The sequence below is a fragment of the Podarcis raffonei genome, chromosome 2 (assembly GCF_027172205.1).
Source record: "Podarcis raffonei isolate rPodRaf1 chromosome 2, rPodRaf1.pri, whole genome shotgun sequence".
Taxonomy (NCBI): Eukaryota; Metazoa; Chordata; class Lepidosauria; order Squamata; family Lacertidae; genus Podarcis; species Podarcis raffonei.
This window is the reverse complement of record NC_070603.1, coordinates 482383-508814: the sequence shown is the minus strand read 5'-3', so window position 1 is coordinate 508814 and position 26432 is coordinate 482383. Positions and strand designations below refer to the sequence as shown.

Genomic DNA, 26432 nt, shown 5'->3' with positions numbered 1-26432 from the left:
GGGTTTGCCACTTGTGCCATAAATAATAAAGGTGTTCTCACACCCGATAGACCTGTATTTGGCTCAGTGTGCTAAGGACTTTAGTGGAAGTGGAACTTGTGCTAAATTGGATTTATTGCTGCTGATAAATCCAAAGATGATCAAGGTACAACATTCTAAATCTTCTGTTTATTCAGTCTTGTGTACAGTACTTATGAGGAAAGCGACCCAAGGTTAGTTTATCTGGGGACAAAGCTACGTTGAACGGGTCACCCACATGAATGGAAATACTCTTACTGTGAAATGAAACAGTGTGTGAAGCATTTGCTAGATTGCTTCAGAAGCAAAGTACCATACCATTCGTATACAGTGGTACCTCGGGTTAAGAACTTGGTTTGTTCCGGAGGTCTGTTCTTAACCTGAAACTGTTCTTAACCTGAAGCACCACTTTAGCTAATGGGGCCTCCTGCTGCCGCCGCGCGATTTCTGTTCTCATCCTGAAGCAAAGTTCTTAACCCGAGGTACTATTTCTGGGTCATTGGAGTCTGTAACCTGAAGCGTATGTAACCCGAGGTACCACTGTACATCTGAAAGAGACAGCTCTCACTTCCTAAGACTCTAAGCTGTTGATATGGAAATACACAGTTAAAAGCAGATAAAATATTATTGATAAAATTCCATTCCTCAGCTGTTGTAACTGAGTGGTTAGAGGTAGATTTGGGGCTGAACTAAACATTGTGAAAATCATTTTTCTGATTCCATTTTGAAAGGAAATGCTCCACAGGAGGCTGCGACCTTGAAGGGAGAACTAATTTGTGGTGGGTAGCAGGTGGGAGAGAAGGTTGCTTAAAGTTTTGTTACCTATTTGTCTGCTCAAAACCATAAATGGTGTTAATGTGAAGAATTCTGAAACTACACATAATGAGAAATGTTGAGAAATTCTATTCACCCATGAAGCTTGGGGCCCGGTCATCGGCGTAGCCAGGATCTTTGTTGGGGCGCAGGACTTTTGAAAGGGGGGCAGAGCCAATGTGATTGATCAGTAAGTTAAGTATTTATATTGCTTTACTTGATCTGGGGAGGGGGGCAGCTCCCCCTTGGCTACATCCATGGGCCAGGTACTAATTCTTGGTCCAATGTACATCATGCTATTGTTGTGATAATAAAAGGAGATAAATCTCATTTGTATGCTTCAGAATCCAAATTAGATAAATTATTTTTTTTTTAAATGAATATTTATTAGATTTTCCAATTTTATATAAACACAAAAAGAAAAAGAAAAATATAAAAAACAATTCAGTTTCAGTAACAGTTTTTCATTCACATGTTTCATTGACTTCCTCATACCTCCCCTTCTTGTTCTCTAATTCATCTTATTAATTCAGCAAATCCTAATCTCTTAACATTCCTTTTAAAATAAAACCTTATTTTCCATTCAACTCTTTTTTTTTTTGAATTTAATAACATAAACGTTTATAATCCCCATTATCTTTATCATAACAGCTAGAGACCACCAAAGTTCAAACCAACATCTTTTCAAATTTCATTAATTTTATAATATTTCTGTAGATAATCCTTGAATTTCTTCCAATCTTCTTCTGCTGCCTTTTCTCCCTGGTCGCGGATTCTGCCGGTCATTTCTGCCAGTCCCATACAGTCAATCAACTTCATCTGCCATTCTTCCAGAGTGGGTAGATCTTGAGTCTTCCAGTGCTTTGCTATAAGTATTCTTGCTGCCGTTGTAGCATACATAAAAAAAGTTCTGTCCTTCTTTGGCACCAATTGGCCGACTATGCCCAAGAGGAAAGCCTCTGGTTTTTTCAGGAAGGTATACTTAAGTACCTTTTTCATTTCATTATAAATCATTTCCCAGAAGGCCTTAATCTTTGGGCACGTCCACCAAAGGTGAAAGAATGTACCTTCAACATCCTTACATTTCCAGCATTTATTATCGGGCAAGTGATATATTTTTGCGAGCTTGACTGGGGTTATGTACCACGTGTATATCATTTTCATAATATTCTCTCTTAAGGCATTACATGCCATAAATTTCATACCTGTGGTCCATAACTGTTCCCAGTCAGCAAACATGATGTTATGTCCAAGATCTTGTGCCCATTTAATCATAGCTGACTTAACCGTTTCATCCTGTGTATTCCATTTCAGCAGCAAGTTATACATTTTTGACATGATTTTAGTTTTAGGTTCTAGCACTTCTGTTTCTAATTTAGATTTTTCCACCTGGAAGCCAATTTTCCTGTCCAAATTGTATGCCTCCCTTATCTGAAAATAATGTAACCAGTCTCGGACTTTGTTTTTTAATTTCTCAAAACTCTGCAGTTTCAGTCTATCTCCTTCTTGCTCCAAAATTTCCCAATATTTTGGCCAACTGGCCTCCATATTGAGTTTTTTCTGAGCTTTCGCTTCCATTGGTGACAACCACCTTGGGGTTTTGTTTTCCAATAAATCCTTATATCTAATCCAAACATTAAACAAAGATCTCCTAACAATATGATTTTTAAATGCTTTGTGAGCTTTAACCTTGTCATACCACAAATATGCATGCCATCCAAAGACATTGTTAAAACCTTCTAAATCCAAAATGTCCATGTTTTCAAGAAGCAGCCAGTCTTTCAACCAGCAGAATGCTGCTGACTCATAATACAGTCTGAAGTCTGGCAGGGCGAAGCCACCCCTTTCTTTTGCATCAGTTAAAATCTTATATTTTATCCTAGGCTTCTTGCCCTGCCAGACAAATTTAGAAATATCTTTCTGCCACTTCTTAAAACATTCCATCTTGTCCACAATTTGTAATGTTTGAAACAAAAACAACATTTTAGGCAATACATTCATCTTTATGGCTGCTATTCGACCCATCAAGGAAAGCTTCAAATTTGACCATATTTCGAGATCTTTTTTCACTTCTGACCAGCATTTCTCATAATTGTTTTTAAATAAGTTCCCATTTTTAGATGTCATGTTAATCCCCAGATATTTCACCTTCCTCACCACAGACAGACCTGTTTCATTCTGAAATTTCTCTTTTTCAAACAATGTCATATTTTTCTCTAAAACCTTAGTTTTGGTCTTGTTCAATTTAAATCCTGCCACCTGACCAAATTCTTGAATTAATTCTAAGACTCTTTTAGTACTAGATTCTGGCTCCTGTAACGTCAAAACTAGATCATCTGCAAATGCTCTCAATTTATACTGTTTAACTCCGACCTGTATACCTTTAACCAACCGGTCCCTTCTAATCATATTCAGCAAAACCTCCAGGACCGATATAAAAAGTAAAGGGGAAATTGGGCATCCTTGTCGTGTCCCTTTTTCAATCTTAAATTGTTCCGTAACCACATTATTTACAATTAATTTGGCCTTTTGTTCAGAATATATTGCACCTATACCATTTTCAAAACCTTGGCCTACCCCCATACCCTGTAAATTCTTTTTCATAAAACTCCAAGAAATGTTGTCGAAGGCTTTCTCCGCGTCCACAAATATCAAAACAGCTTTAGTATTTATATCCACATCTAGCTTTTCCAAGATGTCAATTACATTCCTCAAATTGTCAGATATGTGTCTTCCCGGCAGAAAGCCCGCTTGGTCCTTATGTATCTCTTCAATCAATACTCTTTTCAATCTCTTGGCCAAAATGTCAGCAAAAATTTTGTAATCCACATTTAATAAGGATATGGGACGGTAGTTTTTAAGTTGAGTCTTTTCAGTCTCTGTTTTCGGTATAAGTGTAATGTAGGCCTCTTTCCACGATTCTGGTGCCCTTTTCCCTTCCAAAATCTCATTGCAGACTTCCTTCAGAGGTTGTACTATCCAATCCTTCAAGGATCTATAGTATCTGGAAGTCAGTCCATCCGGTCCCGGAGATTTGCCCAATTGCATATTTAAGATGGCACCTTCTATCTCCTGATCTGTTATTTTACAGTTCAACAATGCTTTACTTTCCTGTGAAATTTTTTGTAATCCATTTGTTTTCAAAAATCCATCAATGTCCCTTTCATTCTGTGGCCCTTGTGCGTATAATTGCTTAAAATACTTCTGGAAACAATTTCTTATCTCATTTGGATTGTTTATGTCTTTTCCTTCTACTTCCAAATTTGTAATTGTATTTAATTTTTGTCTTTTTTTCAATTGCCATGGCAATAATTTCCCACATTTATCCGCCGATTCAAATGTCTTCTGTCTCATTTGTTTAATTTTCCATTCTATTTCCTGATTCATCAAGTCCATATATTGTGTTTGGTAAATCTTTATTTCTCTCAGAATCTCTTGTGACTTCGGCTTGGCTCTCAATTTTTTCTCACCTTCTTTAATTTTCTCCAAAATTTTATCTTTTTTCTCATTTTGCCTTCTCTTTTTTAATGCATTCTGTTGTATCAGAAACCCTCTTTACTTGCATCCCAGATTACTCTTTTTTCCACACTTGTTGGCAAATTTAATTCAAAATAGTCTTTTAAAGTCTTTTGGGCCTTGTTGTATACTTCTTCATCTCTAAATAGGGTGTCATTCATCCTCCATCTGAAGGTACCGGTTGTTGTTGACTTCATCTCCATCTTTACAGCGTTATGGTCGGAGCATGTTTTGGGGCAGATTTCCACTTTTTTTATCTTTGGAGCCATTCCTCTAGTAATCCAAATTTGGTCAATTCTGGTCCATGTCATCTTGGCTTCAGAGAAGAATGTTCCTTCTCTCTCCAAGGGGTTCTTAGTTCTCCAAATATCGATCAAGTCCATGTTATCAGTCATTTCAAAAAAAAGTTTTTGGTAGTCTACCATCTTTGGTAACTACCTGTTTTTGGGCCTTGTCCATATTGGTGGATACAACTCCATTCATGTCCCCCATCAAAATTATATTATAGTCCATAAAGTCCATCAAAGTCTCATGCAGCTTCTTGAAAAATTCCGACTTCCCCTCATTTGGTGCATACACACCTACTATCAAAAATTTCTCCCCTTGGAACTGAATTTCAATAGCCAAATATCTTCCTTGTTCATCTTTGAGGATAAATTTCGGTGAAAATTTCTCCTTAGCGTAAATCACCACTCCTCTTTTTTTAACTTTATCAGACGAAATAAATTCTTGCCCTAATCTTTTATTAACCAATATTTTCCTGTGTAGCCTCATAACATGAGTCTCTTGTAAACAAATCAAGTCCAAATGTTCTTTCTTTAATATATGAAAGATCTCTTTTCTCTTTCTAGGGGAGTTCAGTCCATTACAATTCCAGCTTAAAAGTTGCAGAGACATGATTGGTTAATTAGTTTTCCCTCCTACTGCACCAAGTTGTTGTTCTTCTTCTGTCGGTGGCTTGTCTCTCCTTGGGCCGGAACGTCCAGATATCAAATTTGCAATCTCCAAAAGTCCTTGTCCTGGCATCAATACGTCCTCAGCAGAGTCCACTTCCTTCTGCAGGTCCTCTTCGTGGTCTTTCAAAAACTTGTCCTTGTCGTTCACTGTCCTTATTCTTATTTTCTTTCCTCTATATTTAAAAGATAGGCCTTGGGGGAATTCCCACCTGAAAATTATTCTGTTTTTCCTCAGCAAGGCAACCAAGTCTCTGTAGTGGGCCCTTACCTCCAAGATATATTTAGGTATATCTTTGAAGATTTCCACATAAGTGTCCCCGATTTCCAAGGTTCTTTGATAATGTAAGTTCAGTATCTTGTCTCTTTCTTCCTTAGTTTTCAAAATTATCAGACAGTCTCTTGCTTTGTTCTTTCCTTGTCTTCTTCCAAGTCTGAAAGCACTCACAATAGTGAATTCTTCCTCCCCCAGGTCCTTTTGCCAAAATTGTGTCAATTCTTTTGTAAGAAATTCTGCCAAATTATCTTTCTCACTTTCTGGCACGCCTCTTATTCTTAAGTTTCTCGCTTTTCTTTCAAGGTCTATCATCGACAGCATCAAATCATACTCTTCAAATTTCTTATGTACCGGTGGGATCTGTTCCTGGGCAGCAGTTGCAATTTCCTTGGCTTCTTCAGCCAGTTTTCTGGTTGACGCCGATTCTTCCAATAATTTTTCAATAGACTGCGTATTAGAGTTCACCTTTTTCCCTAGTTCATTGATACTTGAGGTATTCAAATTAATGCTTGCGGTGTTCGCTTCAATTTTTGCACAAGCCTCTGCTACTTGTTTATTTGTCTCTTCGACTCTGTTTGCCAATTTCTCCAAAGATGCATCAATTTTACCCAATGCTTGGGCCAACAGTTCATCAGTTGACATAACCTTTAATTTTGCCTGTGGGGCAACAGCTCCTGCTGTGCCCACTACACCCCCTGTTGAAGGCCTTCTAGTAGTGTCTACTTTGTATTGTCTTCCGGACCTGGTAGTTTTCTCCTGTGTCAACTCTGCTTTATCTGCCATAACACTCACATACACTCCCAAGGTCAGTCACACACTTGAAGAATTTGTTTTGGTAGGGTAAAAATTTTCCCACAACAATACTTGTAGTCTAGAATGTCTTTGCAACGTAGTTGCCACTAGGGGTCTCAAATCCAGCTTCTTATTGCAACTTTGTGACCAATAATGTTCTAATAAAGTCCCAGTTTCTTAGTATCAAATTTTTAGTCCCAAAATGTTACTTTCCTTTCCCAGCTACTGTATCCTTTGCAGAGCTAAATCAAACTTTTATCTCCATTCTCCATTTGACAGTTCCCTCTGATCGGCTTCTCTATCATAGGCAGTCCGTTCCCAAGTTTTAAAGTCAGCAGATGTATTTTAAAAATTCCTTTCCTTGCAGGTCTGAAATCTTTAGACAAATTAGATAAATTAGACAAATTAGATAAATTAAAAGTTTGAAAGGGGAAATAATTTTAAAGCCAAATTCAAATTCCTACTTGGAAATAACTTACACCTAGAAATTAACATGAATTCTGTGTGGAGTTTATGTGTATATATGGGTTTATTGATCTTTGTTTTATTATTATTCAAAATATTTTCAATCTGCTCGCCACTGCAGGGTGGGGTACTATAATATAAATGAAAAACCACCAATGCAACCATATAAAAGAACAAATACAGTTGTACCTTGGGTTAAGAACTTAACCCAGTTCTTAACCTGAAACTGTTCTTAACCTGAGGTACCACTTTGGCTACTGGGGCCTCCTGCTGCTGCCGCGCCACTGCTGCACGATTTCTGTTCTCATCCTGAAGTAAAGTTCTTAACCCGAGGTACTATTTCTGGGTTAGCGGAGTCTGTAACCTGAAGCGTCTGTAACCCGAGGTACCACTGTACAAAAGAATCACAAGAGTGGCAGAAACAAGAAGAATCATCTAAACAACCATAGATGAGCTTCCTTGGTTGAAGATATAAACTGTGTGTTAGATCCATACTGCTCTCCTGTGTGCCTTGCTCTGTAATTGAAATTGACATCTATTTTCTTCAAGATTATATATCCTTGAGATTCCTGTGTTGTCAATGGATTTAGGGCTGCTGCATTCTCAAAGATTGCTTCACTTCTTACAGGGGTTTTCAGTGTCCTCTGGATCTCTGCTTCCTCTCATTGTATGGCAAGTGAGAAATAACAGGAGAGAATAAAGCCCCCTTAAGAATGTGGAAAGTGCAGCTAAAGCTTGCAAAGACTCTTCTGTTTCTTTCCTGGCAGAGCTGAGGGCAGGGTCATTGTGACAGGCAAGCCTCGTTTGGTGAAATGCCAACAGCCTATTACTAAACCAGTCTCTCTTCTCCCCAGTCCCTCAAGGCTCCTGCTTCACTCAGGAGGGATGTGTAGGATTTTTTTTTTAATGGTATTGATTTGTATTGGCGGTCTAATCCTCTGGGCAGTCTTCCTTAGATCAACAGCAAATGACATTTTGGGTACAGAATGTGTTTAGTGCAGCCCTGTTAGTCATGTCTTGATGCTGTGGCACTTTTTATTAACTTCCTGATGAGTCTAAAAGGAATTCCTACTTCAAAATTGATCATAATTGTCCATTGCAGTGGTACCTTGGTTCTCAAACGGCTTAGTTGTTGAACAAATCGGCTCCCAAAGACCGCAAACCCGGAAGTAAGTGTTCCAGTTTGCGAACGTTTTTCGGATACTGGATGTCCGATGCAGCTTCCTCTTGAGTGCAGGAAGCTCCTGCAGCCAATTGGAAGCCGCACCTTAGTTTTCAGACTATTTCGGGAGTCGAACAGACTCCTGAAGCGGATTAAGTTCGAGAACCAAGGTACCACTGTACAATGGAAGATGTTTTAAATTATCCAAAAAACCAGAAAGGTCAGTTACCCACACCAAAAAGTTGCTTTCAGTGTCTGGTATAGACTAAAAGTCAGGATAGCAGATAATTAACACAGCAGTCCTGAGTACAATTATGAAGCAGTGAGCTTCATTGAATTTGGAGGGGTTACCTTCTGATTAAGCATGCATTGTGCAGCAGTCTTAAAATACAATCCTATTCATACTTACTTTTAAACTCTGTTGGTTTACTCCTAAGCAAATATCCCTAAGGTTGTGCTGCTAGTGGTGGTGTTCATCTTTTATCCAATTTTTGTCAATATAATTCTTAATGTCTCATAACCTTGACTGGATGGGGTGTATGCAATATAACTTGCTTTGAGTCATCTTTAAGAGCCCTTCTACAAACGAGTTAATTTTGCTTGCTCCTTGTTGCTTTCAGACACAAATTGAACCTGAAAATACAGCATTTAAATTGCAAAGCCAGCTCCCGGGGACTGAGGACTCTTTAGCCCTCCCTAAAATATTTAAGGCAGCCAGGCCCACCCAAAGTTGATGGGCATTGCCATTCAAATGGTGTGGGTGCACTGCGTCTTGTGATCAGATATATGGGGCAGGGCATACTTGGCCCCCCTCCCCAATGTTTTATGCAAGTTGACACTCCTGACAGCTCAAAATATTTTTTTTTTTCAAATTCAAAACTACATATTGGCTCCAAATGCTCTCTGTTCCTTCCCATTAGCTGGAGATTGTTACCTTCTGAACTCTTATGGTGTATAACCATTCGAAGGTATAAAAAACATTCCCAGCTATCACAGAACTAGAAGTCTTTTGTTTTAAACCCCTAACCTCCAAATGCAACACTTCATTAAAACAATTCACAGTAAGATAACCAAACTTGAAACAATTTATCTGGAAGATGTTGTTGTAGAATTTTTTTCCTGAGTTTCCCAAATCTCCCACGTAACACTTGGCATTAAATAGGCAGGGTGGGATACCATAGACCATTGCTTCTTAGTACTCCAAAATGTGAGTTAAACAGGAAGCAGCAAAGAGGCAGCTATACATTATCTCACAGTGAATGAAAAAACAAACAAACCAACTTTATTTGTATGTACTTGTGTAAGAAATACTTAACATTCAACATACAAACATTTTTGGTTTGTAGAGTGCCCCTCCTCAACTTTGGCTAGAACCAGATTTTAATTTCAATACAGGGACGTCCAACTCCCAAGAGACTGCGATCTACTCCCAGAATAAAAAACTGGCAGTGATCTACCCATGGGGGGGGGGGAGAGACCCAAAGTTGGTGAGCTTTTTTTAGGTGGGAAACCAAAATCTCTTCTGTTTTTGTGGGGGGGGGGGGCATGCCATAAATCACTAACCAAACAATAAACCGGCCAGCAAAAACTCCGTCTTCTGTTTTTGCAATTGTGCGCAAATGAAGGACAGAGAGAGGGGGCGGGGCTGGATGTTCTTTTTCCCCCGCGGAGGAAATTGAGCCGGCGATCGACTGCTATCAACTGGAGATCGACCTGTCGATTGCGGTCGACCATTTGGGCATCCCTGCAATAGACAAATGCCTTTCTGCATTGACAACAGACTCTGTTTCATGCAGAGAATTTTGAACCATTGGTGCTTATAAGCTAAGATACCAGGAGCTATAATATCTAAGGGTTCAGCCTTTGAAAATCTTGAGTGTTGGGAATTGTTAATTGAGGGTAGATTGTGGCACAAGTTCCTAGTACAGTAGTTTAAATTGTTGCTTCCTTTGAAGCATCAAGTGCCAGTAGCTGTCAAGACATAAATATACTTGGTTAGATGAACTGAGGATATTTATGTCTGTATGCTGCAGCTGAGGGCAGAACAAGTCCAGAACGTGATATTGGACATAAAAGTCAGCTTCCTCAAAAATACTGGCTTTTTAAAAACAAAAACAAATTTCTAGCCCTTATGACTGAAGATGTGATTGAAGATGCGTGGATGACACTTGATGAAATCTCAAGAAGCCAGAGAGGTGTGTGACTACATTTTTCACTGGTTGGGAAAGTTTGTATGCTCTGACTAGCTCTTCGCCTCTCCCTCTCCACAGGCCTATTAAAGTCTAAAATGTGCAAAATAGTGAAAACAAACTTGTATTATTAAGTTCTCAAAGTAAGGAGGGTGAATGCATACTTAGCTGGGTGTAGAATTTAGATTGCTTAGATGCAGAAATTTTATTTATTTATTTATTTTGTATGAAGTAATTTCGGCATGGAATTGACTGTGGGTCAGGCACAATATAAGTAGCTCCTTAAATGAAGTTAATATCAGTGAAGTCTGTATCTTGAAGAATGAGTATCTGGACAAGACGATACTCTGGTATATTGCTGCCTTTCCCTCTGAGCAGGGAGCATTGTGTTAAGTGCTATTGTAACTAGATTTTCCTTGTTGCAGGGGGCTGTCAGTGCTCATACAGGTTAAATATAAATTGTACTGGCACCGGAAAGCCAAGAGCAATGTCCCCAAGATATTCCAGGATGTGGTCCGCCGACATCCAGAAAAAGTGGCCTTTATCTATGAAGCTACTGATGAGAAATGGACTTTCCGGCACCTGGATGAATATTCTAATGCTGTGGCCAACTTCTTCTACCAGCAAGGCTTTCGAGTTGGTGATGTCATTGCCATCTTTATGGAGAGTCGACCTGAGTTTGTAGGCTTCTGGCTAGGGATGGCCAAAGTGGGCATCGAGGCAGCCCTCATCAACTTCAACTTGCGTCTTGATTCTCTGACTTACTGTGTGAAAACATCAGGGGCAAAAGCCATCATCTTTGGCGGAGAGCTGTCAACAGGTGGGATTCCATTTGGTTTGCTGCTCCTTAAGCACTTCTTGTTTTACTCAGAGGAACTACACTTTTGTTTTGTGAGGAGGGGGAGAAGATTGATTTCTCTGGAGGAAATACTTGAAAGCTGCTCACTTCCTCCGGTGTCCAACTGAAGATCTTCAATTGCACAGTGGTAATTTGGCTCTTAGTAATATTTGCCAAGGTTGAATTGGTTGATCTGTTACGGAATGGGTCATGTCAAGGCAGTGCTAACATGTCCATCATTTCCTTGGTGCCAGAAGTGGGAGCAGGTTTCTCTTGCTCTCTCCTCTGTGTGTACTGTGCAGAAGCCAGTGTGGTCTGGAAGTAGAGGCAGAACGGTAGATTGGTGTCAAGGGGCTTCTCAGACCCTAATCCTCCACTTCATACCCATCACCCACCTGGCCCCCAAAATGGACATTTAGCTTCAGTCTTCTGCTAGGAGGAGCACAACTATATTCATTAATATTTTAATTATGTTGACATTTTCTATGCACCATTCATTAAAACACACAGGGCAGTGTACAACCAGAACAGTACATATATAGAAACACTATTAGAATAAAATGGCTTATATAAAGGATACCTCAAAAACTTTCCACACAAGCCTGTTTAGGTTTTAAGATCCTCACCAGAAGAATCTCTACTGTTGTCCCTACATCATATGAGGCAATATGCCTGTAAAAAGGCATTTTTGGTTGTGGTTCCTTGTCTTTGGATTTCACCCCTCAGGGAATCTCACCTAGTCCCATCTCTGATATCTTTCCAATCTTTTTACAGGTTGTTTAGTTTGACTGATGCATTTATTGGGCTCTTAAAATGCTCTTCTGTTGTATTGTATCAATCTTTATTGATGCTATATTGTTTATGAATGCTGCAAATTGTTTTGGGAGGTTTTACACTTTAAAAGCTGCAGAAAGTAGCAATTTTAAAAGACCCCCCATCAGCATTAGTAGAAAGATCTCTAGTGCAAATGGCAGGATACAAATACTTTAGTATATCTTCTGTATATCTGCAGCAGGTGGGTTTGTGTGCCTGTGGCCTTTGTTGCAGGGAGTAGGTGTGTGTGTGTGTGCCATTCCTAGATAATGGTAGCAAGAACATGCTAGGTGTGGTTCCAAGGAATTGCTGTTGGGAAGGCAAGCCTGCATCTTTTCTTGCATGCAATTAGCATAATTTGAATATCATTATTGTAAGCATGGCATGAAAATTTACATTTGGGTTTATTGTTCTTTTGACATAAACAGAATTCCCACAAGCTGTAGTTTGGCATCTTCTCAAAATTAGATTCTGAAAACTCTTTGCCCTTGGGTACCTACTGTTTTGAGCTTCTTGTAAGGCTGACTATGTTTTGCAGCAATATCTGAAGTGAATGGGACATTGGGGAAAAATATGGTCAAGTTCTGCTCTGGAGACTTCAAAACTGAATTGGTTCCTCCAGGCACCAAACACCTGGACCCTCTTCTGGCTAAGGCATCAACATCTCCTACAGCTCAGGTTCCAGCCAAAGGATTAGATGGTATGTTTCCATACAACCACACGCCTTTCCCTAATGAATCAGGTTATCCTGCATAGTCCAGCAGGAGCGTCTGACAGACACTGATTCACGGGACCTTTCATCATGTTACTAGATGTCTCAGCCAGCACCTGTCCTAGTTTCAGGAAGGCATGGAAATTGAAAGCTTATAACCTCAGGGCTGTTTGCTGGGTCAAACGAGCATAACTGCATCTTGCAAACTGGGCTGTGGGCCACCACAGGTCACTTTTACTGGCACAGAAGCCCTTCTGCTTATTGTTCTGTTCTGTTTTTTTCAGAACAGCTGTCTCGGAGACAAGTAGTTTGCCAAGGTAGATGATAATGATGATGATGATGATGATTTATTATTTATACCCTGCCCATCTGGCTGAGTTTCCCCAGCCACTTGGGGCGGCTCCCAGTCGAGTGTTAAAAACAGTACAGCATCAGACATTAAAAACTTCCCTAAAGAGGGCTGCCTTCAGTTATCTTTTAAAAGTAAAATAGTTGTTTATTGCTTTGACATATGCTGGGAGGGCGTTCCACAGGGCATGCGCCACTACCGAGAAGGCCCACTGCCTGGTTCCCTGTAACCTTACTTCTCGCAATGAGGGAACCGCCAGAAGGCCCTCGGCGCTGGATCTCAGTGTCCGGGCTGAACGATGGGGGTGGAGATGCTCCTTCAGGAATACAGGACCGAGGCCGTTTAGGGCTTTAAAGGTCAGCACCAACACTTTGAATTGTGCTCGGAAACGTACTGGGAGCCAATGAAGATCTCTCAGGACCGGTGTTATGTGGTCCAGGCAGCCACTCCCAGTCACCAGTCTAGCTGCCGCATTCTGGATTAATTGCAGTTTCCGGGTCACCTTCAAAGGTAGCCCCACGTAAAGCACATTGCAGTAGTCCAAGGAGATAACTAGAGCATGCACCACTCTGGCGAGACAGTCCGCGGGCAGGAAGGGTCTCAGCCTGCGTACCAGGTGGAGCTGGTAGACAGCTGCCCTGGGCACAGAATTAACCTGCGCCTCCATGGGCAGCTGTGAGTTCAAAACGACTCCCAGGCTGCGCACCTGGTCCATCAGGGGCACAGTTACCCCATTCAGGACCAGGGAGTCCCACACACCTGCCCGCCCCCCTATCCCCCCAAAACAGAACTTCTGTCTTGTCAGGATTCAACCTCATTCTGTTAGCCACCATCCATCCTTCAGCCACCTCCAGGCACTCACACAGGATATTCACTGCCTTCACTGGTTCTGATTTAAAAGAGAGGTAGAGCTGGGTGTCATCTGCATACTGAAAAACACCCAGCCCAAACCCCCTGATGATCTCTCCCAGCGGCTTCATATAGATATTAAAAAGCATGGGGGAGGGGACGGAACCCTGAGGCACCCCTCAAGTGAGAGCCCAGGGGTCTGAACATTCATCCCCCAACACCACTTTCTAGACACGGCCCAGGAGAAAGGAGCGGAACCAATGTATAACAGTGCCCCCAGCTCCCAGCCCCTCTAGACGGTCCAGAAGGATGTTATGGTTGATGGTGTCAAAGGCTGCTGAGAGATCCAGCAGAAGTAGGAAACAGCTCTCACCTTTGTCCCTAACCCACCGGAGATCATCCCTTGGTGAGGCCTGAATCCCGATTGGAAGGGATCCAAATGGTCTGCATCCTCCAGGCATGCTTGGAGTTGTTCAGCAACCACCCGCTCAATCACCTTGCCCAGGAATGGTAGATTTGAGACTGGGCAATAGTTGGCCATACTGGCCAGGTCTAAAGATGTTTTTTTAAGAAGCGGTTTAATGACCGCCTCTTTCAGCAGGTCTGGGAAGGCTGCCTCGCAGAGGGAAGCATTCACCACACCGTAGTGCCCATCACCCAGCCCTTCCTGGCTCACTTTTATTAGCCAGGATGGGCAAGGATCAAGGAGACAAAAGCTGAATGTCTCACTCATGCTCCACTTCTGTATTTTCTTCCTAGATCGGCTGTTCTACATCTACACCTCTGGCACAACTGGAATGCCCAAGGCTGCCATTGTGGTGCATAGCAGGTGAGGAGCATCAACGTGACTGTCCTGGGAACTTAGTCTGCCAATGTTCAGTATAGTTTTTAATTTGTGATTATTATTTTTTAATATGTACACAAATATCCAAGAAGCACTACTGGACAGTAGGTTGCCAGACACTTGTCTTTACAGCTGTCTTCTTGGAAGAAGGCATAACATTTCCTTCCTGTCTTTGAATAATTGAGAGGAGGCAGCAGGAGCAATGAAATGCAGCTTGTGCAGCTTTCTGATATTGTTGGGCCCATTGCACCAGATGTGTGTTGCATCTCCTCCCCACTTCCCATTGTATACATAGTCACCCTTAGGATAGTGACTCTGTGCCTAATCACATATACAAATGTAGGAAGCTATGTTATATCAAGCCAGGCCATTGGTTTGATTATGGACTGCAGTTCCTTCACAGAGAAAAAGTAAGAAACGCTGAGGGCCAGGTGGAAATGAATTCCATAATAATATAAAACACTGAGAGTGTTATCTATGGAAACAGGGCTACCTGAGAGAATTTGATTTCTCCTCTTGTAGTGTGTGGGTATGGGGGGGGGACTATTTTGGATCTTATGGATAGAAATCATGCAGGAGCCTTCATCATGGGGTTAGTACCTTCTGCAACTTTTTCCTTAGATGTACCTGTGAACAAGAAATAGGATCCTGAAAATAGTCTCCTTTGTTACATTGCCTGCATGTTCTTGTATTGTTGCTTTAGAAAGTCTGCTTATGTGAGCTGAAATTGTCCTTTTTATCAAATACTTACTTTCTTCTTGCTACTGCTAGATAGTATTAAGTGACCTAAATTCATACATGCTTTTTGTTTCCTTGCAGATATTACCGAATAGCAGCTTTTGGTTATTATGCCTACAGAATGACCCCCAATGACATAATCTATAACTGTCTACCACTGTATCACTCAGCAGGTAGGCCATAGTTCCTGCTGCTTGTTTTAGTTATGGAGGCTTGCTCTGGCATTGCTGGGGGCACTCTGTTGTTTAAAGATGATGCTGTCCTCCAGGTTCATGGCAAACCCGCCATGCTGACAACCTTTCTCTCTTTCTCTTAGGGAATATCATGGGTGCTGGCCAGTGTGTGATCCATGGCCTGACTGTAGTGATTAGGAAGAAATTTTCTGCCAGTCGCTTCTGGGATGACTGTGTGAAATACAAGTGCACAGTAAGGAGAGCCCCAAACTCTGCTTGTAGGCACCAGAGTTTGTAGGAGGTGGGAGCAAATGCATTTGTGGGGAGGGTCTGCTTGGAAAGAAAACTCCAGCTCAAAAAGATCAAGAAGACCCTTTAACAGGAATGAAATCAGAAATTACCTTGAGGTAAATGGGGTACTCCAAATGATATGTGTGCACTAGTTCCTTGCAAATCCCTGTTTCAGCTGGGTTTATAAGATCCCAAAGCTGTTTCAGTCACTGAAGGGCAATTGGTATTGACACATTAAACATTGTGGATGTTCCTGTGATCCAGAGTACTTGGGTTCTCCTGAGCAGAAATAATTAGGAAGGGTTCCCATCCAAATATTGTGATCTGTACCCACCCAAAACCTTTGCAGGTGCCTGTTGGATAGCTAAAGCTAGTTTTTCTTGACAAGAGACGCCCATGGACAGGCAGGGGTCATTCAAACCCTGGTGGTTTGTAGGTGCTAAAGTGAATTAGTTACACACCCAAGTCATGATGAGGCTGTGGTGGAAAGTCCAACTATCATCCTTCCTGCATCTCAGTGGATTATGTCCTGTGGTTCAGAACTCTCTGTCTCACTCTGCCACTCCTAATGGCACTTGGGGATCTGCTACCTGAGGCAGCCACTTCACTTTGCCTCATGAATAGAGATGGACAGTCTCTTGTCCCTTTATTGGAGGTGTGGCAATGAATTAAGTCAAATACATAGCTGCTGGCCCTTGTCTTCCAGAACTGCATTTGACGCCAGTGCCTGGCTAGCAGCTTCATGTGCTTCTTGCTTTCAGAATTTCCTTGCAAAGGAAGATTCCAGCAGGGAATCCCTTGACCGTTTGCCCTCCCATTCCAGATACAGTGGTACCTCCAGTTGCTGACGGGATCCATTCCAGATGTCCGGCCGGATCCTGAGGTTTTTGCAACCGGAGAGACTGCTTCCGCGCATGCACGCTCGGCAAAAACCCGGAAATATACTTCTGGGTTTGCCGCTTACGTATCCCGAAGTTTACGTAACCGGAAGGATACGTAAGCGGAGGTACGACTGTGTAGCTATATTGGGTAACACGGAGAGGCTTACATAGTGAGAAAGCTAATCCCAGTTCTAACACTCTTGCTGCTGCCAGTGTCTTGTGTGACACTCATCAAGGAAAGTGCTGGATTGATTTTTCCTCTCCCCTGTTGCATTGATCAAGAACTGATTCTTTAAGCTGACCTCATCTCCTAGCATTTCCTTGTAGTGCTAGGCTTCACTTATTCTTTGAAGTGCTGTGCATATTTATTGATTTATAAAAAGTATTTGTAGAGTGCCCCACCGTATAGAATTCCAAGGTCACCACCAGGCATAACACTGGACCGGGTGAAATGTCTGACTTCCTTGTAGTACTGTGTCAGAATTGTGTCTGAGCAATAGGTAACTTTTGTGGCTATTTCCAAGACAATCTTGCATTATATGGTTGCATTACTATGGATTTGGTTTGAATGTGCCCTTGCATGTGAACATGTAGCAACACTTATGCTTCCTCCTCTGATTCTCTTAGTTTTACTGTAGGCCAAGTGGTTAGAATAACTTTACTAAATCTTACTAGTCAATCGCATTTTCATTAATAGATTTTATATTCAGATGAATTAAAATATTGCTCTGAAGACAAAAGCATTCCTTCATCTTATGATACATGGACGTATTGCAGCAGGACCTGTCTCAGAAGAGTCATTTGTTCATGTGTGAGAGAAGAAGGGGAATGCCTTGTATTCTTAGAAAGAGCAGCAGCTCATGGTTTGTAAATGCCATGGCACCTTTCTAAATAATAAAAATAGAATAAAATACAGGGTCAAAATAAGTAAAAACAACAACAGCAAAACAATACTCCCACAGATACTAATCAGCAAAAAGCCTGGTTGAAGAAGAGTGTTTTTCCTGGCACTTAAAAATATATAATGAAGGGGCCAGGCAAACCTCCCTGGGGAGAGTATTTCACAAATGGGGAGCCACTTCATCGGAGACCTGTTCTTGTGTTGCCACCTCTGGACCTCTTGTGGAGGAGGCGCATGAAGAGGGCCTCAGATGATGAACACAGAGTCTGGGGTGGTTTATATGAAAGCTAATCAATTAAAGCTTTCAGTCATTCAACCATGCAGTATTTTCTGGACGAATGGACTCGTAATACATTCCCCCCCCCCCATACTTAAAGTAGTAAAAATATTTTTTATATACAGAAAAAACTTATGCCCATTTTCTCCTGAAAATAATCAGAAAAACAGATATCCTTCCTCTGTCTCTTCAAAAGTTCTGGAAATGTTGCATTTTGACCTAATTTTCTAAAGGGTTTAGTAATCTTTCAAATCTAGTCTGTCTTGTTCTTCTTAGATTATCCAGTATATTGGGGAGATCTGCAGGTATCTGCTGAACCAACCGGTGCGGGAGGCAGAGAAACACCACCAAGTGCGACTGGCAATAGGAAATGGTTTGAGGCCTACCATATGGGAAGACTTCACCCAACGCTTCCAAATTAAACAGATTGGGGAATTTTATGGGGCTACAGAGTGTAACTGTAGCATTGCTAATTTGGATGGAAAGGTATGTTAAAGGGCTGCCATGGCAATATATATTTGGGAGGCGTCTGTAATTTATTCTTTATTTTGAAATAGTTTTAGGCTGCTTTTTTGGGCTATTCCTGTCCAGACTGGCTTACAGTCATAAAACAACAACAAAGAAATGGTAATATAATATTAGGGGGGGGACCAATCTCCTCAAAAGAATAACTAGGTCAGGATAACATAATTCTATGTAGCCACAGTCTAATTAAAGTGACTCCTAGAAAGCCATTTGAAAGAGAGATTTTCAAGGCCTTCTGAGATCCCTGCAGGAAGCAGACTCAGTGAGGCATATATGTGTGATATATATTGGTTTGTGTTAATCAGCCTGAACAACAATTCTTACTCATGCAGGATGGGAGTGGGCAACATGGCCTGATGTCAAGTGGGGGTCGGGGTGGAGTGCCTGGAGGGAGAGAAGGAAGCTGTGAATAGAAAAATGGAGGGCGGGGAACGCAAGATGGAGGAAGTGGTGGAAGGAGGGGCAGGGAAGGCATGTGATTAATTCAGATCTCTGGCAAGTGTAATCCATCCCTCTCCTTCCATCCATCCCTCTCCCTCTCCATTGGGAGGAAAGGAAGGAGGAGGGGAAGAGAGGGGGAGGGCCTCCCCTGGCCTCGGCCTCAGGCACTGACAGCATGTGGTCCCTGACAATGACCCTCAAGGGAAGGTGGCCCTTGACAGAAAAAAGATCCTGCCCCCTTACGTTGGGGCTGGATAGTGCCTAGCCCACTTGTGGCATAGGCTCACAGAGCCTAATCTCTGCAGACCCTTCCATGTGCAAGCTCCATTTCTGAAGAGTGTTAATTGGAAGCAACTCTCTTCCCCACCCAATACACAAACAGCTGCAACTTTTTATGTAGCTCCAACCATCTGCCAGAAGAAATGCAGCCCCATTTTAGCACAGGGCTACATGCAAAGTCATATCAAGTTGCTGTGAACCATGCAGCAAGATGAATATGCAGTGGTTTAAGTAACCCAAGAAGTGACTGGATTAGTGGGGAAATCCCTTCACACAGCAGGTCATTGCTAGATGTGACAGCAGTTTGTAGACTGACGTCAGAAAGGACAATTTTACTGATATGCTCTGCTTACCACTGTCAGGACTGGTCGTTGTCCTCTTCAGATCACCACACAAATGCTTCTTGTTCTTTTATAACTTTTTATTGTGTATTAACAAACAAACTTTTAAACGCTCCTTATCTTTAACTATTCTTCCTCAGAGTCACTTATTTCAGATACCTTCTGAGCTCTGCTTCTTGGTGACCAGCCACTCTCAAAATGGCGAAGGTGCCCTTTCCTTCGCTTTCCCGCTCTTTTTCCTACCCTCCTGGCTGGAGCTGGCTTGTATTTCCCCTCCTCCGAATCTGAGCTAGAACTGAACCCTGGCCTTTCCTGGGAACAGCCGGTCCCTCCCTGTTGTTCCTCTTGCTCTCTTCTATTAGATTCACTGCTCTCCTCCCCCCCTTGGGGAAAACATTCTCCCTCTGGAAAACTGGAAACTTCTAACTCTAACTCTTCCCTGACAACCACCAGGTCCAGATTAACAACTTCACTCTATTAAATCCTCATTGATGTACACTATTACCAGTTTTCAGTTTTCATTTATAGATTGTGGGTGGCGCTGTGGTCTAAACCACTGAGCCTTTTGGGCTTGTTGATCAGAATCCCCGCAACGGGGTGAGCGCCCGTTGCTCGGTCTCAGGTCCTGCCAACCTAGCAGTTCAAGCACGCCAAAAAGTGCAAGTAGATAAATAGGTAAACGGCGCTTCCATGCACTGCTCTGGTTTCACCAGAAGCGGCTTAGTCATGCTGGCCAAATGACCCGGAAAAACTGTCTGTGGACAAATGTCAGCTCCCTCTGCCAGTAAAGCGAGATGAGCGCCGCAACCCCAGAGTCGTCTGCGACTGGACTTAACTGTCAGGGGTCCTTGACCTTGACCTTTTTAATGTCGCGGTGCATCCCAATTTCCTAAGAGGACTGTTCCTCCTTGGGGTTCCTGCCAGCCTAGAACAGGAACCTTAGACTGTTCTATGGAGGGGGCTGGGTGAAGTAGAAGCTTCAGGACTGGGGGAAGGACATTTTGTGAGGCACTAAGGATATTGCTTGAACCTGAACATTTTATTACCGTATGTAAAGTGTGTATTATAGCAGTGGAGGTCCTGGAAAGGGGAAAAGGGAAAGAGACAATTTTCTTCCTGAAACATTCCTGTATAAGGCAAGGAGACTATCAATTTAAAAGCAAACAAACTGGTGGGACATATCTCTCTCTTCCCCACATCCCTAGCAATACCACACTCCAGGATACTTGCTATAGTATAGGGGGGTTGAGCAGGTCCTCCTCCCCTGTTTCCTTTTGTTTGTTTCTGTTCTCCTCAGCTGATCGTTCTTCAGGGATCTGTATACACTGGAAGCTCTCTGGCTGTTGCTTGCTGGTTAATCATGGCAAATGACTCAGGGTAGCCTCCATCGTCTTTTAAACTTTTCTTTATCTTTTGTCAGGTTGGTGCCTGTGGCTTCAACAGCCGGATTTTGCCAAATGTGTATCCTATTCGCTTGGTAAAAGTAAATGAGGATACCATGGAATTGATAAGGAAAGAGAATGGACTATGCATCACCTGCCGCCCAGGTAAATGTCACTGTGATTGCCATATGATATTGCTGTGTGTTAGGAGCATCCCTAGCCATCTTCTGACCTGAATGGTGTTACCTCCCAGGGCTGATTGTGGGGAGGATCGTGGACAGACACTTCTAGGGCAGGGTTGTTCTTTGCTTCACCAGGGAGAGCAAGATGGCCAGAAGCAGAGTAGACATCAAGTGTCAGGTGAAGGAGTCCATGGTCTTGTGAAGGGCTTCACTGCTGCTAATCTAAACATGCTTGTAAGACACACTGAATACCTAAAAGGTGGAAGGGTGGGATATAAATTAGTTGAATAAATAAATATGCAGAGCAAGGGAAGGGAGGGAGGAGCATAGAACCCTGGAACAGAGCAACGAGCTGAAAAGTTAACTGGTGGTAATTGAAAGGGGAAGAAGAAGTTGAAGAGAAATGTAGGAGGATGAAGAGAGAGAAAGAAGAGGGTAGATAAAAAGATAGCCATACAAGAAAGGTAAGCACAGACACACAGTGGGGTAGCGGAACCTGGGACTCTCCAGAAGTTGCTGGCCTACAGCTTTAATCATCCCTGGCCATGCTAGGTGGGGATGATGGGAGTTGGAGGGCCATAGCTTAGCTACTCCTGATATAAAGCAGCAGAGTTGATAGATTCAAATGAATCTTTTAGGACAAGGATTGGCAGCCATCCCAAAAAGTGACAGCCAACTGATGATTGTTTCCATGTACATAACCAACGGTGGTTTGAGGCTGAATTATTTATGGGTGTACTTCTGTTTGTTGTAATTGGTTAACTGGTCTTAATTTATACTGTGAAATATTGATCTGGTTTGGGTGATCAGTTTGTGGCTTAATAAGCCATGATATGCACAAGCTCTGTACACCTGATGCAACTCCTTTGCAGCTAATTTGTTCTTCCCAGGTTGCTGAACAAATCAAGAAGACAGGGTGAACCGCAGCTCCCTGTTTCATCTGAACTGGCAAAATATGGTCACTAGCTTCCAGAAAGCCAGAATCTGGAAGTCAACTAGCTTCAGATCCTGTTTGGAAGCTCTTACGTTTGGGTCCCTGGCACTTGTATATATCCCGGCTTCTTAAGTGACAATTAAAAAAAATAAATCTTTATTAATTTCCCACATAGACATATATACATAAATAACAAATCATACAAAGCAAAAGTGTCAGTTACAGATAGGTAGCCGTGTTGGTCTGCCATAGTCAAAACAAAACAAAATTTTTTTTCCTTCCAGTAGCACCTTAAAGACCAACTAAGTTAGTTCTAGGTATGAGCTTTCGTGTGCATGCACACTTCTTCAGATACACTGAAACAGAGGTTGCCAGATCCTTCTATATAGTGAGAAGGTGGGGAGGGGTATTACTCAGAAGGGTGGTGGGAATGGGTGATTGGCAGATAGCTGTGATGAGCCTGTTGACGACTCTTAACGTAGGTCTTACAGGAAAAAGCAAGGGGTGAGAAGGTGAAAAATGGCTTTGTCATGTATAATGAGATAAGAATCCAATGTCTTTGTTCAGACCAGGTCTCTCCATGGTTTTAAGTTTGGTAATGAGTTGCAATTCAGCAGCTTCTCTTTCCAGTCTATTTCTGAAATTCCTTTGTAGTAAAACAGCTACTTTGAGATCTTGTATAGAATGTCCTGGGAGATTGAAGTGTTCTCCTACTGGTTTCTCTGTCTTGTGATTCTTGATGTCCGATTTATGTCCATTTATTCTTTGGCGTAAGGTTTGGCCTGTTTGTCCAATATAGAGAGCTGAGGGACACTGTTGGCATTTGATGGCATATACAATGTTAGACGATGAGCAATTAAATAGTCCCGAGATGGTATGTGTGATGTTGTTGGGGCCAGTAATGGTGTTGTCCGGGTGTATGTGGCAGCAAAGTTGGCATCTGGGTTTATTGCAGGCTCTGGTGCCAGTGTCCGTGTTACGTCTGGTTGTAGTATTATTGTGGGTTAGGAGTTGTTTAAGATTGGGTGGCTGTCTGTAGGCAATGAAAGGTCTTCCTCCCAGAGCTTGAGAAAGAGAACTGTCATTGTCCAGGAGAGGTTGTAGATCTCTGATGATGCGTTGTACTGTTTTAACTTGGGAGCTGTATGTGATGACTAGAGGTGTTCTGTTATTTTCTTTTTTGGGTCTGTCTTGCAGCAAGTTCTCTCTGGGTATCAGTCTGGCTCTGTTGATCTGTTGTCTAACTTCATCTGCTGGGTATTTTAGTTCTAAAAAGGTTTGCTGTAGATCTCTTAGGTGAGAGTCTCTGTCTGTAGAATTGGAACAGATACGGCTGTAACGTAGTGCCTGGCTATATACAATGGACTGTTTGGTATGTTTGGGATGGTAGCTAGAGGCATGTAGATATGTTTGTCGGTCAGTTGGTTTACGGTATAAGGTGGTGTCTATGTGCCCATCCTGTATTTTTATAGTAGTGTCCAAAAAATGTATTTCTTGCATAGATTGATTCATTGTTAGGTTGATTGTGGGGTGAAAATCATTGAATTTCTGGTGGAAGGTGTCCAGGGTCTGTTGACCATGTGTCCAGATGATAAAAATATCGTCAATGTATCGCAGGTACAAGAGAGGTTTGAGTGGGTAGGAGTTTAGGAAACGTTGTTCTAAATCTGCCATGAAGATGTTGGCATACTGTGGGGCCATGCGGGTGCCCATTGCTGTGCCGCTGATTTGAAGGAACAGGTCATCACCGAATTTGAAGCAAAAGTGTGTGAGTGTCTGGAGGCGGTTGGAGGATGGATGGCGGCTAATGGATTGAGGTTGAATCCTGACAAGACAGAAGTACTGTTTTTGGGGGACAGGGGGCGGGTGGGTGTGTGGGACTCCCTGGTCCTGAATGGGGTAACTGTGCCCCTGAATGACCAGGTGCGCAGCCTGGGAGTCATTTTGAACTTACAGCTGTCCATGGAGGCGCAGGTTAATTCTGTGTCCAGGGCGGCTGTCTACCAGCTCCATCTGGTATGCAGGATGAGACCCTCCCTGCCCGCAGACTGTCTCGCAAAAGTGGTGCATGCTCTAGTTATCTCCTGCTTGGACTACTGCAATGCGCTCTATGTGGGGCTACCTTTGAAGGTGACTCGGAAACTGCAATTAATCCAGAATGCGGCAGCTAGACTGGTGACTGGAAGTGGCCGCCGTGACCATGTAACATCGGTCCTGAGAGATCTTCATTGGCTCTCAGTACGTTTCTGAGCACAATTGGTGCTGACCTTTAAAGCCCTAAATGACCACAGTCCAGTATACCTGAAGGAGTGTCTCCACTCCCATCGTTCTGCCCGGACACTGAGGTCCAGCTCCGAGGGCCTTCTAGCGGTTCCCTCATTGCGAGAAGTAAGGTTACAGGGAACCAGGCAGAGGCCTTCTCGGTGGTGGCGCCTGCCCTGTGGAACGCCCTCCCAGCAGATGTCAAGGCAATAAACAACTATTTTACTTTTAAAAGACAACTGTGTCGGGGAAGAGTTAGAGGTAGAAGTTTCCAGTTTCCCAGAGGGAGAAAGCATTCCCCAAGGGGGGGGGAGGAGCAGAAGAGAGCAACAGGAACAGGGAGGGTCCGGCTGTTCCCAGGAAAGGCCAGGGTTCAGTTCTAGCTCAGATTGGGAGGAGGGGAGATACAAGCCAGCTCCAGCCAGGAGGGTAGGAAAAAGAGCGGGAAAGCGAAGGAAAGGGCACCTTCGCCATTTTGAAGGTGGCTGGTCACGGAGAAGCAGAGCTCAGAAGGTGACTCTGAGGAAGAATAGTTATTTCTGAGAAATAAGTGACTCTGAGGAAGAATAGTTAAAAGATAAGGATCGTTTAAAAGTTTGTTTGTTAATAAACAGTAAAAAGTTATAAAAGAACAATAAGCGTTTGTGTGGTGATCTGAAGAGGACAACAACCAGTACTGACACCCTGTTTAGGGAAGTTTTTAATGTCTGATGCTGTATTGTTTTTAATATTCAGTTGGAAGCCGCCCAAAGTGGCTGGAGAAACCCAACCAGATGGGCAGGGTATAAATAATTTATTATTATTATTATTATTAAAAAGCAATACAAGTAAAGAAAAAAATAGAAGAAAAGGGGGGAAGAAAAGAAAAAATACACTATATTACAATGAAATAACAGGTTAAAATGTAAAACTTCCAATAATTCTTATTATACTGCTTATACTGTCTGTATTTTCTTGCACAGATTTGTTATTTCATTACACACACACACACACACACACACACACATATTCCAGTATAATATCTAATACACTTTTTGCTTACAAGTATCAATCTAGTTCAGCAAGTATCTTATTGTTTGTACAATGCAATTTTAGATATTCTTTGAATATTTTCCATTCTCTGTATACTTTCTGGTTTGACACTCCTCTGATTCTTCCCATCAGTTTTGCTAGTTGCAGGTATTCTATCATAAGAGTCTGCTACTCTGTAATCGTTGGTGGGATTTCATTCCAGTTTCTTGCCACTATTATTCTGGCTGCCGTGATTGCATACATAGACTGGTCTTATATTTTTTTTAAATTCTATTGGTAGTATACCTAATAGGAAGTTTTCTGGTCTTTTTTAAAATGTAAATTTGAATAGTTTTTAAAGTTCACTACAGTGGTACCTCGGGTTAAGAACTTAATTCGTTCTGGAGGTCCTTTCTTAACCTGAAACTGTTCTTAACCTGAAGCACCACTTTAGCTAATGGGGCTTCCCGCTGCTGCCGCGCCACTGCTGCGCAATTTCTGTTCTCATCCTGAAGCAAAGTTCTTAACTCAAGGTACTATTTCTGGGTTAGCGGAGTCTGTAACCTGAAGCGTCTGTAACCTGAGGTACCACTGTATAGATGTTATTCCAAAATTCATGAATAACCACAGTTCCACCACATATGAAAATATGACCCTGTCCTTTTTGCATTTCCAGCATGTTGGCGACCTGTCTTTATACATTTTAGGGGTGTGGTGCCATCTGTATTGCATCGTCATAGTGTTTGCCCTAAGGTTGTAGCATGCCGTGAATTTAATATCTGGCCTCCATAATCTTTCCCATTGTTCCATGTAGATATTGTATCCAAGATCCTGCACCCACCTTACCATTACTACTTTAATTTGTTCCTCTTTTACTTCCCATTCTAATAAATAGTCGTAAATTCGTCGTAAATTCGTGATATGTTTTTTCCTTTATTGTGGGTTATCTCTTTTTCAAATTTGAATGTTTCTTTTGCAAGACCTTCTTTCTTATCTATATACAGTCTTTGATTTAACTGAAAATATTGGAGCCAGTCTGACAAGTGGTTTTTGATTTCATCATATTTCTTCAAAGTTGGCTCATCTTTATCCACATCTAGTAATAATTGGGACGTGGGCCACTCTCCTTTCATATTCCTCCTTTTAACTGCTATGGCTTCTGCGGGTGAGGTCTTAAGGGACAAATTGGCTGTCCCAATAGGGCCATTGTTCCTAATCATTAGA

General features: G+C 42.2%; 1 protein-coding gene across 10 annotated transcripts in view; it reads left to right on the top strand.

Annotated features, from left to right (window-relative positions):
- The window catches only part of SLC27A1 (solute carrier family 27 member 1), a 51472-nt gene that overhangs the window by 8358 nt on the left and 16682 nt on the right, over nucleotides 1-26432 (top strand). For 6 of the 10 annotated variants that reach the window (XM_053368809.1, XM_053368818.1, XM_053368867.1 and 3 more), the window contains 8 exons: nucleotides 10611-11005; nucleotides 12375-12536; nucleotides 12833-12865; nucleotides 14506-14575; nucleotides 15410-15501; nucleotides 15645-15754; nucleotides 18128-18337; nucleotides 20858-20984. In XM_053368809.1, the coding sequence (XP_053224784.1) occupies nucleotides 10611-11005; nucleotides 12375-12536; nucleotides 12833-12865; nucleotides 14506-14575; nucleotides 15410-15501; nucleotides 15645-15754; nucleotides 18128-18337; nucleotides 20858-20984 (1199 nt within the window). Of the gene's footprint in view, nucleotides 1-10610; nucleotides 11006-11027; nucleotides 11172-12374; nucleotides 12537-12832; nucleotides 12866-14505; nucleotides 14576-15409; nucleotides 15502-15644; nucleotides 15755-18127; nucleotides 18338-20857; nucleotides 20985-26432 lie in introns of those variants that run through there. The other 4 variants (XM_053368849.1, XM_053368832.1, XM_053368800.1 and 1 more) reach the window with 4 other exon arrangements.